This window comes from Bactrocera tryoni, unplaced genomic scaffold (assembly GCF_016617805.1).
Source record: "Bactrocera tryoni isolate S06 unplaced genomic scaffold, CSIRO_BtryS06_freeze2 scaffold_11, whole genome shotgun sequence".
In the NCBI taxonomy this organism is placed as follows: Eukaryota; Metazoa; Arthropoda; class Insecta; order Diptera; family Tephritidae; genus Bactrocera; species Bactrocera tryoni.
This window is the reverse complement of record NW_024395824.1, coordinates 1549942-1564446: the sequence shown is the minus strand read 5'-3', so window position 1 is coordinate 1564446 and position 14505 is coordinate 1549942. Positions and strand designations below refer to the sequence as shown.

General features: G+C 36.4%; 1 protein-coding gene across 1 annotated transcript; it reads right to left on the bottom strand.

Annotated features, from left to right (window-relative positions):
- Positions 1–87: 87 nt before the first annotated feature.
- LOC120779533 lies at positions 88–4415 on the bottom strand. Its single transcript, XM_040111879.1, has 5 exons — positions 4410–4415; positions 2887–3382; positions 2717–2809; positions 777–1085; positions 88–104 (listed from the first exon to the last, which is right to left on the bottom strand). The coding sequence occupies exons 1-5, from the start codon at positions 4413–4415 to the stop codon at positions 88–90; spliced, it is 921 nt and encodes a 306-aa protein (XP_039967813.1).
- Positions 4416–14505: the final 10090 nt, after the last annotated feature.

The following is a 14505-nucleotide window of genomic DNA, read 5'->3' as shown; positions in this document are numbered from 1 at the left end:
TACGCCTGGGAGTTTTGCTTGAATTTGAAAATTAATGCATTGATATGAATGTTCTTCGGTGCTAAAATGGCGCGTTCTGTCAACCAATCATGGTTTCTGTAATTCTGAAGAATATTTGGAAAAACACATTCAATCAATTCATTTATCGATTTCGTAATTGTACAAAAATTGTTCGGTACAGTGATCAATCTGTTGGTTCTGTCGATTTGTATTTTGCCATCACCAATTTGTAACAATTGTTCTGAAAACTCATGGGCAGCTGGATCATTTTGTAGGTGAATACGCATATTAATGTTCAGTGTCAATTTTTGTACATATCTCCAGAACTGATGACTTCAAACAGGCATTTATTTCATCAGCAGGAGTTGACCGAGGAATGACAGGCAATGTTTGTCGAAAATCCCTGGCTGTAATATCAAAGCATCACCAAAAAGCTGTTGGTTACCACGTAAATCTTGCATTGTTCGATTAAATGCTTTTAGTAATTTTTTATTCGCCATTGTACACTCATCCCATAAAATAATTGACGTTAATCGCAGAACTTTTGCCATAGCTGAATTTCTTGAAATATTGCAAGTTGGAGTTTCAATCACCTGTATATTCAATGGCAATTTTAATGCAGAGTGTGCTGTCCGACCACCTTCTAATAATGTAGCAGCAATTCCCGAGATGCAAGTGCCAGTGTAATTTTCAGTTCCGATCGAATAGTCGCTAAAATCAGTTATATAACAACGTTTTGCCTGTACCAGCAGGTGCATCCAAGAAATATAACCCACCTGCATTATTGGAAATGGCTTGCATGATTGTGTCATAGACATGTTTTTGATGAATATTCATTTTGGTTATATTCGATTGTACAAATAAACGCAAATCATTAGAATTGAATTCCTGCTCACGTTGCAACTCACGATCAAACAGATCATGCATGTCACGATTTGGTGCGGTCATACCCAATTGTACTAATGTTTTATTTGCAATCCGTAGACACATATTTTCAATTATTATCAAAGCTTCGTTGTACATTTCCAAAGTTATCAACAAATCAGGATTTCTTGCATGATGACGCATACGAATTAAAATATCTTCTGCAATATTATGTTTATATTTGTTCCATAATTCAAGTGGATTTGATGGCATACATGTTGATAATATAACGGCAAACAGAATTCGTATTTGTTGAGGATGAGCCCAAATAGATGCATCATGAATTGTTGAATCGCAATGAGCGTCATCCTCCAACAAATGCAAAAGTTGGCATGCTTCACGTTATGTTTCACACAAATGACCGTTGACTGTTCTCAATTCTTGAAATGATTTTGGGCCATTCACGTTAACTAATAACAATCTCAAATAAAAACACTCAACATTGTTTGGATGTACTGTATATATTCTACCAATTGCATCTGTTTGGAAAATGCCAGGATGCCCATGAACTGCTGTTCCTTGTTTACGTCTTTGAAATTTTTTCGAAGACACATTCCATGTGTAATACTGAGGCACTTCAGAATATAACAAAGTTATCGCAAATGTATCAGTTTCGCATAATTTGAAAAAAGCTGTTAACGTAGTTGCTGGTGGTTGCGCTGCTCTTTCCAATAAATTTGTTACATTAAAATAAACACGTTGGCCATTCTCAAGATGTACAGCCAAGTGAACAACCGCAGGATGTCTTTCGTGCAATGGAAACGACATAATCCTCCAGACAGCTTCATTGCTACTAATATAGCGACCCATTTGATACTGAGTAATTTCATCATTTCTATTCTCACCAGCAACACCGAAAATAGCCATATCGCTCCCTTTATTTACATACTTGCAAATATATTTAATGGATTTGACAGAATTACAATATTCCACATTTATATGAGCGTTGAATATTTTCGATAATAATGGACAATACGGAACCACCCAACGATTATCAACTTCAACTTCCTGGTTATGCATTCTAATGGTTGCCGTTTTGCCATTATCATTAGGTGATCTACGTCGATACAACGGATATACGTCACTGCCGGTTATTGTGTCTGAAGTAAATTGCCTTGGGTATCGTTTCGAACACTTTTCATCAATCATACATGGTGAATTCATATTTAGTTCACCGCACGGTCCATGTATCATGTTTTTAACGACAACTTGAAATAACTCAGGATCAGCAGTGTGATTAGGAATTTCAGCTGATATAAAGTTATCGATTTGATCCGGAGTTACTTTATGTACCAGCCAAATTAGTATATGTGCGTGCGCCAATCCCCTTTTCTGCCATTCAATGGAGTACATATGGCAACGCACCTCCCCAGATACATATAATTTCTCAATTAAATCCATAATTGCTTTACATTTTTGCCGAAAAACACGCGCAGTAATGTCATGACGATCGGTTGTCGACTGTCCTGCAAATAAATTGTTTTTGATGTCATCCCACTGCGGATTACATGTCAAATGTAATGAACGAATCCGGTCGACAAGTATTTTCTTACATAACACATTGCGTCTTGTGCATATTCGTTCATATTCCGTGGGCTACCAATATACGAAGATGGCAATATAGTTAAACGTCCGATAAATCATTAATATTAGCATCATTCGCTATCGCATCTTTGGCAAATGAATATATTGTTCAGATCTTAGTTTTGCTTGGTTTGAAACGAATAAAAATTAAGACGTTCTGTTTCTATTTTGACATGCATATCAACGAAGTACTGATGATATAGTTTACGACATCTCAAGATATAATTTTGTTCTTGTGGACGAGCAATCGATCGATAAGAATAAAAATTCATGGCACTAACTTTTTTCTGTACATGTAGACCTTCAAATAAGTGGAAAATGTGACTTAAAAAATTTCTACAAATGATGAAATGTCAACACACTGAAAATATTATTTACCTGTTCGTGGATCAATCATTGGTATATTTATATTATAGCCATCGTCACCTTTCCAATGCAATATTGGGTATTGTAATGCGTCGTAACTACGATGAAGTTCCGAAACACGTTGCAGTTTGTCATTTTTACGATGAAGTATAATATCACGCGATTGAAACTGTTCACCATGAATTACAATTGCAACCTCATCAATTGTCGGTGCATTGAATCGCCTTTCATGCTCTCCAAAAGGTGTTCTATCAGCCCTTATTACGATTTTGTGATGATCAGAGGGCATACGATCGAGAGCAATTTTGAACAATTGAACTAATGCGTTATGCTGATGGAAAAACCTTTGTAGCTCACAAATAATTTCTCGTCTTGTATTCAAAGCAATTGCAGAACGTTTATCCAATTCACGATTTTCATCACCAATAAAATAAATTTGCAAAAATTGATAATCAGCGTCGGGATATGGCAATAACGAACCAGCTTGATGATAAATTTGGCTCTGAATCTGCAACATGTGTGCAATTTTAGGTATATGTTGCATAATAATTTTTAAAACTATAGAATACTTTTATGATTCAGATTGATTGGGACAATCCTGTTTAAGTATTTACCTTAAACGTCGGCATAAAATTATCTCTAATAATGTTAGTAGCACCAAAATAAGTCATTTGGAATGCCGAATTTGATTGTTGAATATGACTCAAAAAGTGCTTCGAATTTTCAGAAGTCCCAAAAATTAAAGAAGACAATGGTTCGGGTGGAGTTTCTAATGGTGGCAATCTCACTTTGCCATTAGCACAATTTAGCCGCATCACAATGTGGACATATTGCGTCCATTATTCCAATATATCCGTACATACTGTAATTAATCTGACTGTTGTAATTAAAAGCAGCACGCATAATTTCAGGTACAACAGATCTATTTCGTGCATTACGTTCACGCTGCGATGCATTAGCTTGTGCTCGTTCATCTGGAGTCTGTGATCGCCTTTGTAATGCCGTAACATTTGCATGACGCGTTCGCCGACATATATTTCCTCGTGTGGGTCGTGGCATTTTTCTTTCAATAAAAAAAGAATAAATTAAATAAAAAAAATGCCTACATTAATAGTGGTACACCCTATGTTTTTTCAAATAAGGAAACACATACATTCGTGTAATTCACTTCAACAGTTCAAAACTTACCGTTTTTTGCTCGGAAATTCGCTTTGCGCTATATTTATCTTTTTCACAAATTCACCCAAACTTCAATAATTATTAAAAAAAAATATAATAACTAATAATTTTGCACCGTGGTAATTTCGGACACTACTGAACGTATGGGGTCAAAGAAAACGCTCCAGCGATGTTTACACTCCAATGTCATATATTCTCCTAATTTGAATTTTCTTAATGCTAAGAGTCAAAGCTCTATATACCTACAAAAAACAAAATATTCATGTATTTCTCTACGCAAAATAAATGCACCGTAATATAGTTCGATGTCTTTTCAAAGCCTACTTTGTTTGTCGATCCGCCTGCTACATACATACCGACATGTTGATATAAATATAATGCAATTAAGTTTGTAGGTGGGAATAATAAGTATGCTAGTTAAGACGAAAGTTCATAAATTTGGAGAGCGAAAGAGCGCAGCTAAGTAGGTAACAAATCGTTTAGTAAATGATTAAACTATTATTGATGTATGTATGTTAATATGAAAACGTATAATCCGCTGGCTAAGTGGGATGAATCTGACCAAATAAATGGGTTTTTGGTGTGTTTTTAAAAATAATTTCACCACACATTGAGCGCTTTTCAGCTTTCCAAGTAGGTACGAGATAAATAAAAAAATGTAACATATGTGTGGTAAATTTTTGAAACATTTTGGCCAATACCTCGAGACCCTAGTCACGGAGCGGCATCAAAAATACTCTATACTATAGAAATCATCAACAGCTCTCATTTGCTACCCATATTGTACCAACACATCCTAGGGTTACTCGGGTCCACCTTTTGGTATCCGATTCTTAAAATTTCAAAACACAAACCATCTACTGAATAGTCCAAACAAAGCCTAAAAATTTGGTTTGGATAGGTGAGCCCGTTCTTGAGTTATAAAGTCACAACGAAAAATGGCATTCATTTTTATATATATAGATATAAAATGTTCGGTTGCACCCGAACTTAGTACTTTCTTATTTGTTTTATTTTAATATATTGCATTATTATATTTAATAATGCATTTTTATTCATAAAATCATTTTAAATAATTTTGTCCGATTTTTGAGACCAAATGCTCCTATGTGCGTCGGTTGGGCGGGGGGAAGGTAATCGTTGGGTTATTATTATTAATTACAATAATAAAATAGCCTGTGGCCTGTGAACAATTAAACAAAATTTCATTCCCCAGCAATTGCTTGAAAGATGTAGTCTAACTATCTAGTTCAGTGTAGTTCGAAAAAGTTCGAAACGGGACCAGCGTTTACGTCCACACAATACTATTTTAAATTTGAACCAATTTTTTCTCTTTATAATAATAGATAATTCAAGCATTCATGAGTATTTTATGTTGAAACTAACTTTATAACAAATAAAGACTCCGAAAGCTTTTCATATTTTTAGGACCAATGTATGTACCGAAACCGACACTATCCAAGCATACTTTTGCCTCAATACTTACCAAAATATACGTCATAGTGTGGAATGTCTTAATGGTATATGTAAAGTGGGCAGCTTTTACCGACAAAAATGTAGCTAATGTTGTAAAAAGAGAACCAAGAGGGGAAATCTTTAGTATATCTTCCTCCGAATTCGGGAATAAAATGGGCATGAGCGGTTAGAGAATGTTCTTCATATAGCCACAGGAGACTTGTAGTTTTTGAGATATTCCAATTTAAAGTCTAAAACTTCACAAATTAAAATACATAATTTCTGAATGCATTGTAAATTTCACGCTTGCTTTATTATTCAGATCACATCACTAAATAGTTTTTAAACATTTATACACAACACCTCGCTTTTGGGTCCTGCAATTGCATAAAATGCCCCTTTACACTCAAACTTATTGTTATTATTACTTCCTCAATTTGGTATTAGAAGTTTCGTTAAATGGTCCTTGATTTGCATCATCCTTTTGAAGCATTTAACAATATTCACGGGGATTAACTCTGGAAGGCATTGCTCAAGAGAAAATGCTCGCTTTAGCGAAAATGAAATTCTGCAAGGCGATAAGCTAATTGGAAATTGCGTTAACCGCATGCGTTTTTTATCTTTGAAATGCACTCAGCACTCGTATATTGCGTAAGCTTGTACATTTAACGACTTTTTGATGCATCATTTGTGTTCGTAGCTCTTATTTGTAATTTATATTTATAAAAAGTATTTCATTTATTAGGAAAAGTTGAAAATCTAATGTATGAAAAAGAACATAAAACGAGGAAAAGGAAATATAAATTAACTGTTAAAAAAATTTAACACAAAAAAATTAAATTTGCAACGAAAAGGAAATGTCAGAAAGAGAACGACGCGACAAATAAACATATTGAATTTTAATCATATTTTTGGTTTTTACTGAAGTAGAGCGATTTTTCTGAAAAATGCTCCACTTTTGTTGCGAAATATCTCAAAATTTTTGTTTTAAATCTACTTTCACCATATGTTTTTTGTAATAAAGAACAATAAACAATTGAATGATTATGTACGATATATACGCTCGACATGGCACCACTGTTTGAAATTCATTTGGGCACTATTGATATACTTGTAAGCAGTGATCGGTTTCGAAATATCGATACTCTCGATATTCGAGATTGAACGAGAATTGAACGAGAATTGATAAAAATGTTACAATACGTTAGAGAATAATAACCCTGACAGACGAGCAAAATTAATGCGTATTAAGCAATGCTAATGCGCATTGAAATTTTATGGTGACAGACGGCTTGTGCATTTAGACAGCTGATTGTGAAATTTGGTTATTTATTTAAAAAGAAAACGAAATAAAAATTAATAAGATAAATTATTAATAGAAATTTTGGTATTTTTGGAAAATCAATATAATTTTAAGGAAAAAATTCGTATATTATTAACTACGTTAAAAGATAATATAGTGAAATTAAAAGCAATAATTGATTGTAATGCGAAAAAATTGCGCGAAAAAGTTAAGAATATTGGAAAAACGGATAGCATACTGTGCGTTGTTTATTTTCTGCCTTCTAAATATTAAAACTTGTTTTTGTTAATATACTTGCACATAATTTAATTAGCAATATAAAACTGCTTACCACTCAAGCTGCAAACGCAACGGAGACGGCAGACTTCAAGCAACATCTGTCAAAAAAAACAAAAATTCGGCCAATTTTTGAGCAGTGTTGCCTACTTCAATTAGGTAAATTCAGCTAAATGCACGGAATTCTTATGCATTACTACTTTGCATTAACATGGGTCAAATGCGCAAGTAACTGTAAATTAAGCCCGCTAATGCAAAATAGCGCTGTCGCCTGTCGGGGCTATAAAATTAACGAATGAAATTCGATATTCGTACTTAATATAAATATTAAAAAAAAACCCTTGTCGGTCTGAAACAGGGATGTACCTGGTTTCTTATCAGGTACAACTCTTTTCTAGCAGGGTGTTCATAGTTCTTTTGTGTTGACCTTCATTCTGCACTCGCCGCCTTCGGCCGCGCTTAAAAAAAAAACCCCTAGTCGGTCCAACACCGGGGGGTTCATAGTTCTTTTGTGTCGAACTTTTTCCTGTTCTTGTGGTCTTTTAAGGGACAAGTTGTAATGAATGATACAGTTTTTTTATTATATATTTTTGATTTTTGTCGATTATCGTTCTCAATCGAATATCGAGAGTATCGATAATTCGAAAACAATCAGTGCATGAATCAATAGTACCCATTTGAATGTACAGTAGCTCCATAATATCATGCATAAACTTGCCGTAATTGTTTTATTGTAAGGATTTTAAAGCTTTTGTCAATTAATAAATACATAAAAATCAACTGCGCCGGTGTTAAAAAAGCATGAATAGAAATGTGTCAATTAATGATTAAAAGTATATGGGCCATTCCATCAATTGTCGACATGGTTTTGCACCCATGGTTCTCCGATTTTGACCAAACCTTAGAATATCATAATTTAGACCAGAAGAAGAATATCTGTTAACTTTTTAGTGGTCAAAGTTGCTCCACTGTTTTTTGGCGCGCAATTCAAAATCCGCTCAAACACAAAAATTACCATTTGTTTTATTTTTTAACGACCTGAAAACTGGGTAAAAAAAATTTTGAAGTTATCCAATTTTATGTAAAAAAATCTCAGCTTTCTGATAAAGATATTTTCAAAACCCAAAAAAAAATCAAAAACAAAAAAAAACATATTTTTGTGCTTTTCTAACAACTTTTTTTTTCAAAATTCACTTTTTCATTCGATTCCTCGTTCAATTTTGCATAAGAATCAGTGTTCAAAAATATGGGACTTTGATCCCATGAACTGCAAAAAAAAGCAAAGTTGTCGCTATACGGTGCAGTCTTTTCGCTTAGAAGGTTGTGTGAGGGAGGCAAATATGTAAATTGTATTCTTAGAATTTAATTAATGAAGAAATCAGAATTCTCGTTCATAAAAATATGATGTTAGTTTATATTGATATCACTTTATGTCTTCATTCATTCTTTGTACTTGGTACGATTCGTTATTTCAATGAACGGTGTTAAATTATATCGCTACTCTAAAATCTGTTTGGTGCAATGAGATACGTGCAGATGACGTTCAGAGCGAAATGGACAGTCTTGTATATGCTCGCTGTCACTTTAATACGTGCATTGTGCAAGTGTTGAAGATTTTTTATTGATGGCTGTTTAATATGCAACACATGAATGTACATAACAAAAAGAAAATTTGTTCTAATAGATGTATTCCAAGTCTTAACATAAAAAATAACAATGAAAGGCTTTCCAATCAGAAACAGACAGGTAAAATTAAAAATTTTTGTGTTAGGTCGGAATTTGAATTGCGCGCCAAAAAACAGTGGAGCAACTTTGACCACTAAAAAGTTAACAGATATTCTTCCTCTGGTCTATATTATGATATTCTAAAGTTTGGTCAAAATCGGAGAACCACGGGTACAAAACCATGTCGCCAATTGATGCAATGGCCCATATATTTAACATGATAAAAAGTTCAAGTGAATGATGTCGAGTATATGTTTAACACCGCGAAATATGGCGTTTTTTCATGAAAAACAAAAAAATTTTGTTTTTAACCGCATGCGTCTTATTTATTGTTGAGGTAGAGTTAAAGCAGAAAAACCGCTCTGCTGAACAATTACCATATTTTTCAAACGGTGTAATAACGCGGATTTATTTCAATGAAATTGAAGTCTGATAGTTATTTATTTTAATATCCAATTCGTCATCTATCTTCATTTATAATATTCTACATTATTAGTAATCTATTTTTATACACTTTACATTTCAAACTGTCACAACTAATTTAAAGAAATACGCAAATTGAATAATGTACGTCCTTTTATTTTTTACATTTCTTTGTTGTTGTTTGTCTGATCTGATAGTTATTTATTTTAATATCCAATTCGTCATCTATCTTCATTTATAATATTCTACATTATTAGTAATCTATTTTTATACACTTTACATTTCAAACTGTCACAACTAATTTAAAGAAATACGCAAATTGAATAATGTACGTCCTTTTATTTTGTACATTTCTTTGTTGTTGATTTTGTTTTCATTTTCCATCGTTTCGGCCAGTAATGCCTAGTACATTAGAAATGTACCAACGCAAAAACCGTACAGTTCGTTTACAATGCGAATGTGTTACAGCCGTCCATAAATAAAAGCGCAATTGCCGTTACTGTCAAAAAATCCTCATGTCAAAGCTTTTGTACGGCGCATCTAAATAAACGGAGCGGAAACGCTGAGGGTTGAAAATTTTGATTTTAACAAAGCATTATTAAATAATTTTTGACGTCCGATGCGTATAATTCCCTAATGAATGAAAGTATTATTAAGAAATTAATTCTTTTACGTGATAATTTGGAATAAGGTTGCCGTTTTACTTAGAGATGCCGCGTCGGTGTTAACGAGTTAACGTGCCGCTCAATACTTTTATCTAGGTATGCCAATTATAGAGTACCGATTGCCTGTAGTAACACAATTCACTTTCGGTACGCATATCCATTCGCAAAACCTTATAGCGTAACACCGCAGATGACTCCATGTTAGAAAGTGTATCAGAATTAAATCGCTTTAAACGTTGTCACATCGGCACTGATCACGAGCAATACACCTTTGCATTATTTGAATTACAATTGACATAAATTTGACGATGGTAAGCATAATATCTTGGAAGTTTTACTATATATTAGAATTAGATCTGTACAAATCCTTTTATGGAGATATTAACGTAATTCTAGATAAAAATTATATGAGTACATCAATTTTATAATATGTTTTTCTTCCATGAATTCACTCATTTTATCTCATCGTCATTTAATACGCTTTGGAAAACATGTACATGACTTAGAATGTATATAGATATACACTGACTAACCTCTTTTGATGTTGGTCGCCTTGTCGTGGCGAAGGGTTTAAGTAAGAGTAAAGTGTGCATCCCAAAGGTAACGCACTCTACTCTTACAAACTAAGAGCGACACCTCATAATTCCCACAATAGCGATATGAATGAATAAACCCTAGTTTTTACGCCCACCTCCCAATGTGAAAGTATGAGGATAGCCGCACCAGCACCACTCTAAGCCAAGGTGATGAGGTACCCGTACCGATGGCTGAATGGTTAGCGGGCGGTAATGAATAGCTGATCGCGAACGGTCCTCTCCGATGCCCGGGCGAGGTCGGAGGTATTAAATGCTTTCTCTACGCATACCGGCTCTGCCGACGAGTGACCAACCCTTTCCGGCTTACTCGTGGGACCAAATATGAACGAAACTAACAATACAACAACTACAACCAAATTGACGACAACAGCGAAGACTAAGGGAAACAACATGACCTATAGGAATACGATAACGGAATCCGAAGAGGACGAAAACAACAAATCTAAGGGAGGAAGCGTCCACCTCCAAAGCTGCCATGAGCACTAACCAAAGTTCACTGGCGGCTAAAGCGCAAAAAATCCCAAAATCACCTGAGGAAAAACCGGTACCAGAGAGCAGTCTTCATACTGTGAAAGATAGCTAAAGACTAGGCAGCCGGCACCCCAGTTGATGAGGCGGAAACAAAGCGACTCAAATCCATTTAGAGGAATATGAAAGCTTCCTGAAAAGGAAGCAATCAGAACCTCTAGAAGTGAGCAAGCACCCGACCAATTCACAAAAAAGGAATCGCTCCATTACAGAACTACCAGAAACTCTGCCCAAAAAACCTAGGCGGAGTGAAAGTGAACAAAACAGTACAACAACGGCAAGGTATTTCTGCGATGTAGCCAGGGATAGCCTACAAGTGGCCATCATAGACGGAAATTCCTCCTCCCCGAGCACAATTCAGGAAAGATAGGTGGAGATCGACGGCAAATTGTCGAGTATGGTGCTCAGCTTTGTACTCGACAATCCTGCGAGTTTTCACCCGGAGTTTGACTCCTCTGAGACCCTCAGGGGCTACAGAGTCATCAACAACGCGGACCAGGCCTCGCTAGATTTCCTGACGGGTAGTGTTGCTAAAATTAGCAACGCCTTTGTAGGCCTCCAATTAAGGCTTATACCCGCCAGGGATAGGTACTCGCATTTAACTACCCCTCTAGAGGAGCCAGGCGAAAAACTCCTGATGTGCATTAAGTTGCAGAACAAATCTATACCTGGTATAGATGAGTTGCAGCTAATCAAGGAGGAAAAACCGAATAAAGCAAGCAAGACAATACTAGTGGCCATTTGTGATGAGTCCATTGAGGATCTGAAGAAGACTGACTACAAAATCAGCTTCGGAATCCGCAAGGCCAGACTAAAAATCTTCCAAGGCGACAAAGCGGCTGACGAAGACGACACGGAAGAGGTCGACGACGTCAGCCAGTTGCTAAGGAATGTGGGCATCGAAGAAACCCGAGATGCCCAATAACTTAAGATGCGTGTAGATAAACCTGCAGCACTCGAAGAGTGCTACAGCGAATCTGACAACCCTCATGAACGAGGGGGCATAGACATCAGCCTAGTACAGGAGCCCTGGGTCAATGAAGATACCATTAAAGGGCTAAACAGCAGCAACTATAACCGTTTTTACACACGGAACAAAGGTAAACCTCGGGCATGCATTCTAATCAATAGAAGTATATATGCATTTCTTTGTCCTAATTACAGCACAGCAGATATCACAGTGGTGGAACAGAAGGAAAAGCCCTTCTTCTTGGTCTCGGCCTACTTGGCCCATAACGAAGACATACCACCGGCCCCGCTAACCAGCCTAGTAGAGAAGAACAGGAAGGATGATGTCCTAATAGGGTGCGATGCAAACGCAAGACACACCGTATGGGGTAGCTCCAGTATAAACACAAGAGGTGAGTCACTCTTGCAGTATATTTTGAATAGTAATCTAAGTATTTGCAACAAGGGCGATAAGCCAACTTTTATTTTCCCAATCTCGGATAGGTTTCCGGGGTGGGAGGAAGTGCTTGACCTCACGCTATCAACAGACACAGACAGTCTCGTTGTGGATAACTGGAGGGTATCCGATGAGCCTTCCATGTCGGATCACTCCTGGATACTCTTCAGCATACGCGAGAAGTACAGTGCGCCTCTCACATACCGGAACCCAAGAAGAACGGCATGGGGAAAATTTACCAATATGGCAACAAAATGCCTTGAAAAGGGAGGCAATAAGAGTATAAGTAATCCTCAGGAACTAGATTCAGAAGTATAGAAGTTGGAAAAAATCTTAACCACAACTTTCAATAAATCCACATCGCTAACAGTTCTGAAAAAGAGAAAGTCTCTTCCTTGGTGGAACAGTGAACTCAAGACTTTGAGAACACACCTAAGGAAAGCTTTCATAGAGAGTTTTAGAACCAAAATCTGGCAGCCATATAAAGATATTATGAAAGAATACAAAAAAGCAGTCAGGCAAGCTAAAAACGACTCATGGTGATCTTTTGGCACATCCATAGAAAGTTGCAGAGAAGTTGCTAGGCTGAGTAAAATGCTGTCCAAAGATCATATTAATACTTCCTACATTAGGGCGGAGGGAAGTGATTGGACCTCCTCGGCAAAAGAGTCTCTGGAAGTACTAATCACAACGCACTTCCCCGGGAGTCAGCAAACAGCTTTAACGAGGGTTCAACCAGAACCACCGATAAACGCAGCTGATTACCGAGGCCCAATAGTAGACAAAAGTAAAATCAAATATGCCATAAATAGCTTTGCACCATTTAAAATGGCAGGTCATGACGGGATTATGCCCATAATGTTGCAAAAACTGGTATAACCAATGGTTCAAAGGCTTGAAGATATATAAATACAAAGCTAGCATTCAACTACTTTTATCCCAAGAAGTTGGAAAAGAATTAAAGTTGTGTTGCTTCCAAAACCAGGCAGAAGAACACACGATAATGCCAAGAATTTTAGACCTATAAGCCACACCTCCTTTATGCTGAAAGTACTAGAAAGGCTAATAGACTTACATGTTAGAACAATAATGGCGGATAAGTTATCGAAGTCCCAACATGCGTACATAAAGGGCCGATCAACCGAAATTGCCCTTCACGAGATGATAAGTGTAATTGAAAAATCACTGCACTACAAACAATACACCGTGCCTGGTTTTTTAAACATAGAGGGCGCCTTCAATAATATAAAAGTAAATGCTATAATTAATTCTCTGACAAATGGTGGCATAGATTACACTGTGTGCAGATGGATACTATCGATGCATGAGAATAGGAAGATTATAGCATTAAACGGCACTGCAACACAAACAAGTTATGTGACTAGGACGCCTCAAGGAGGGGTCCTCTCCCCGCTTCTATGGGTTGTAGCGCTCAACGAAATAATACTCTAACTAAACGGTGGGGGAGTGAAAGCAGTAGCATATGCAGGCGATATAGTGATGTTGGCACTACGAAGGTTAAACCTATGGGCTAAGAACAATGGACTAGGAGTTAGACCGAACAAACCAGAATTGATACTATTCACAAGCAGAACCAAAATCCCTCACGTTTCAACTTCCGGTACTAAGCGGAACAACACTCACTCTATCCCCCACAGCTAAATACTTGGGGGTGGAGATTGACACCAAACTGTCCTGGAAAATAAATATAGAAAAAAGAATAAATAAAGCATATATGGCCTACTATACGTGCAAGAGAATCGTCAGCAAGAATTAGGGCCTCAAATCTAGTATAATCATGTGGATGTATACGGCTGTAATAAGTCCTATACTTACATATGGAGCTCTGGTATGGTGGACAGCGCTAAACAAACAATATAGTCTTAGAAAATTAAATGGAATACAACGAGCAGCATGTGCAGGTGTTACTGTTGCAATCAGGTCATGTCCGACTGACGCGCTCAATGTGGTCCTCCATCAACTACCCATGGACATCTTTATTCACAAAACATCAGCAATTGCGGCTATAAGAATAAAATAATTGAGTGGTTGGAATCAGCAGAACTACGGACATAG

Excerpts from the sequence above, each read along its gene's own strand:
- LOC120779533 (XM_040111879.1), bottom strand. Across the intron at positions 2,810-2,886 it reads AATGATTGATCCACGAACAG|GTCTACATGTACAGAAAAAA; the intron begins GTAAATAATATT and ends ACTTATTTGAAG. Across the intron at positions 1,086-2,716 it reads AAATTATATCTTGAGATGTC|AAGATATTTTAATTCGTATG; the intron begins GTAAACTATATC and ends ATAATATTGCAG.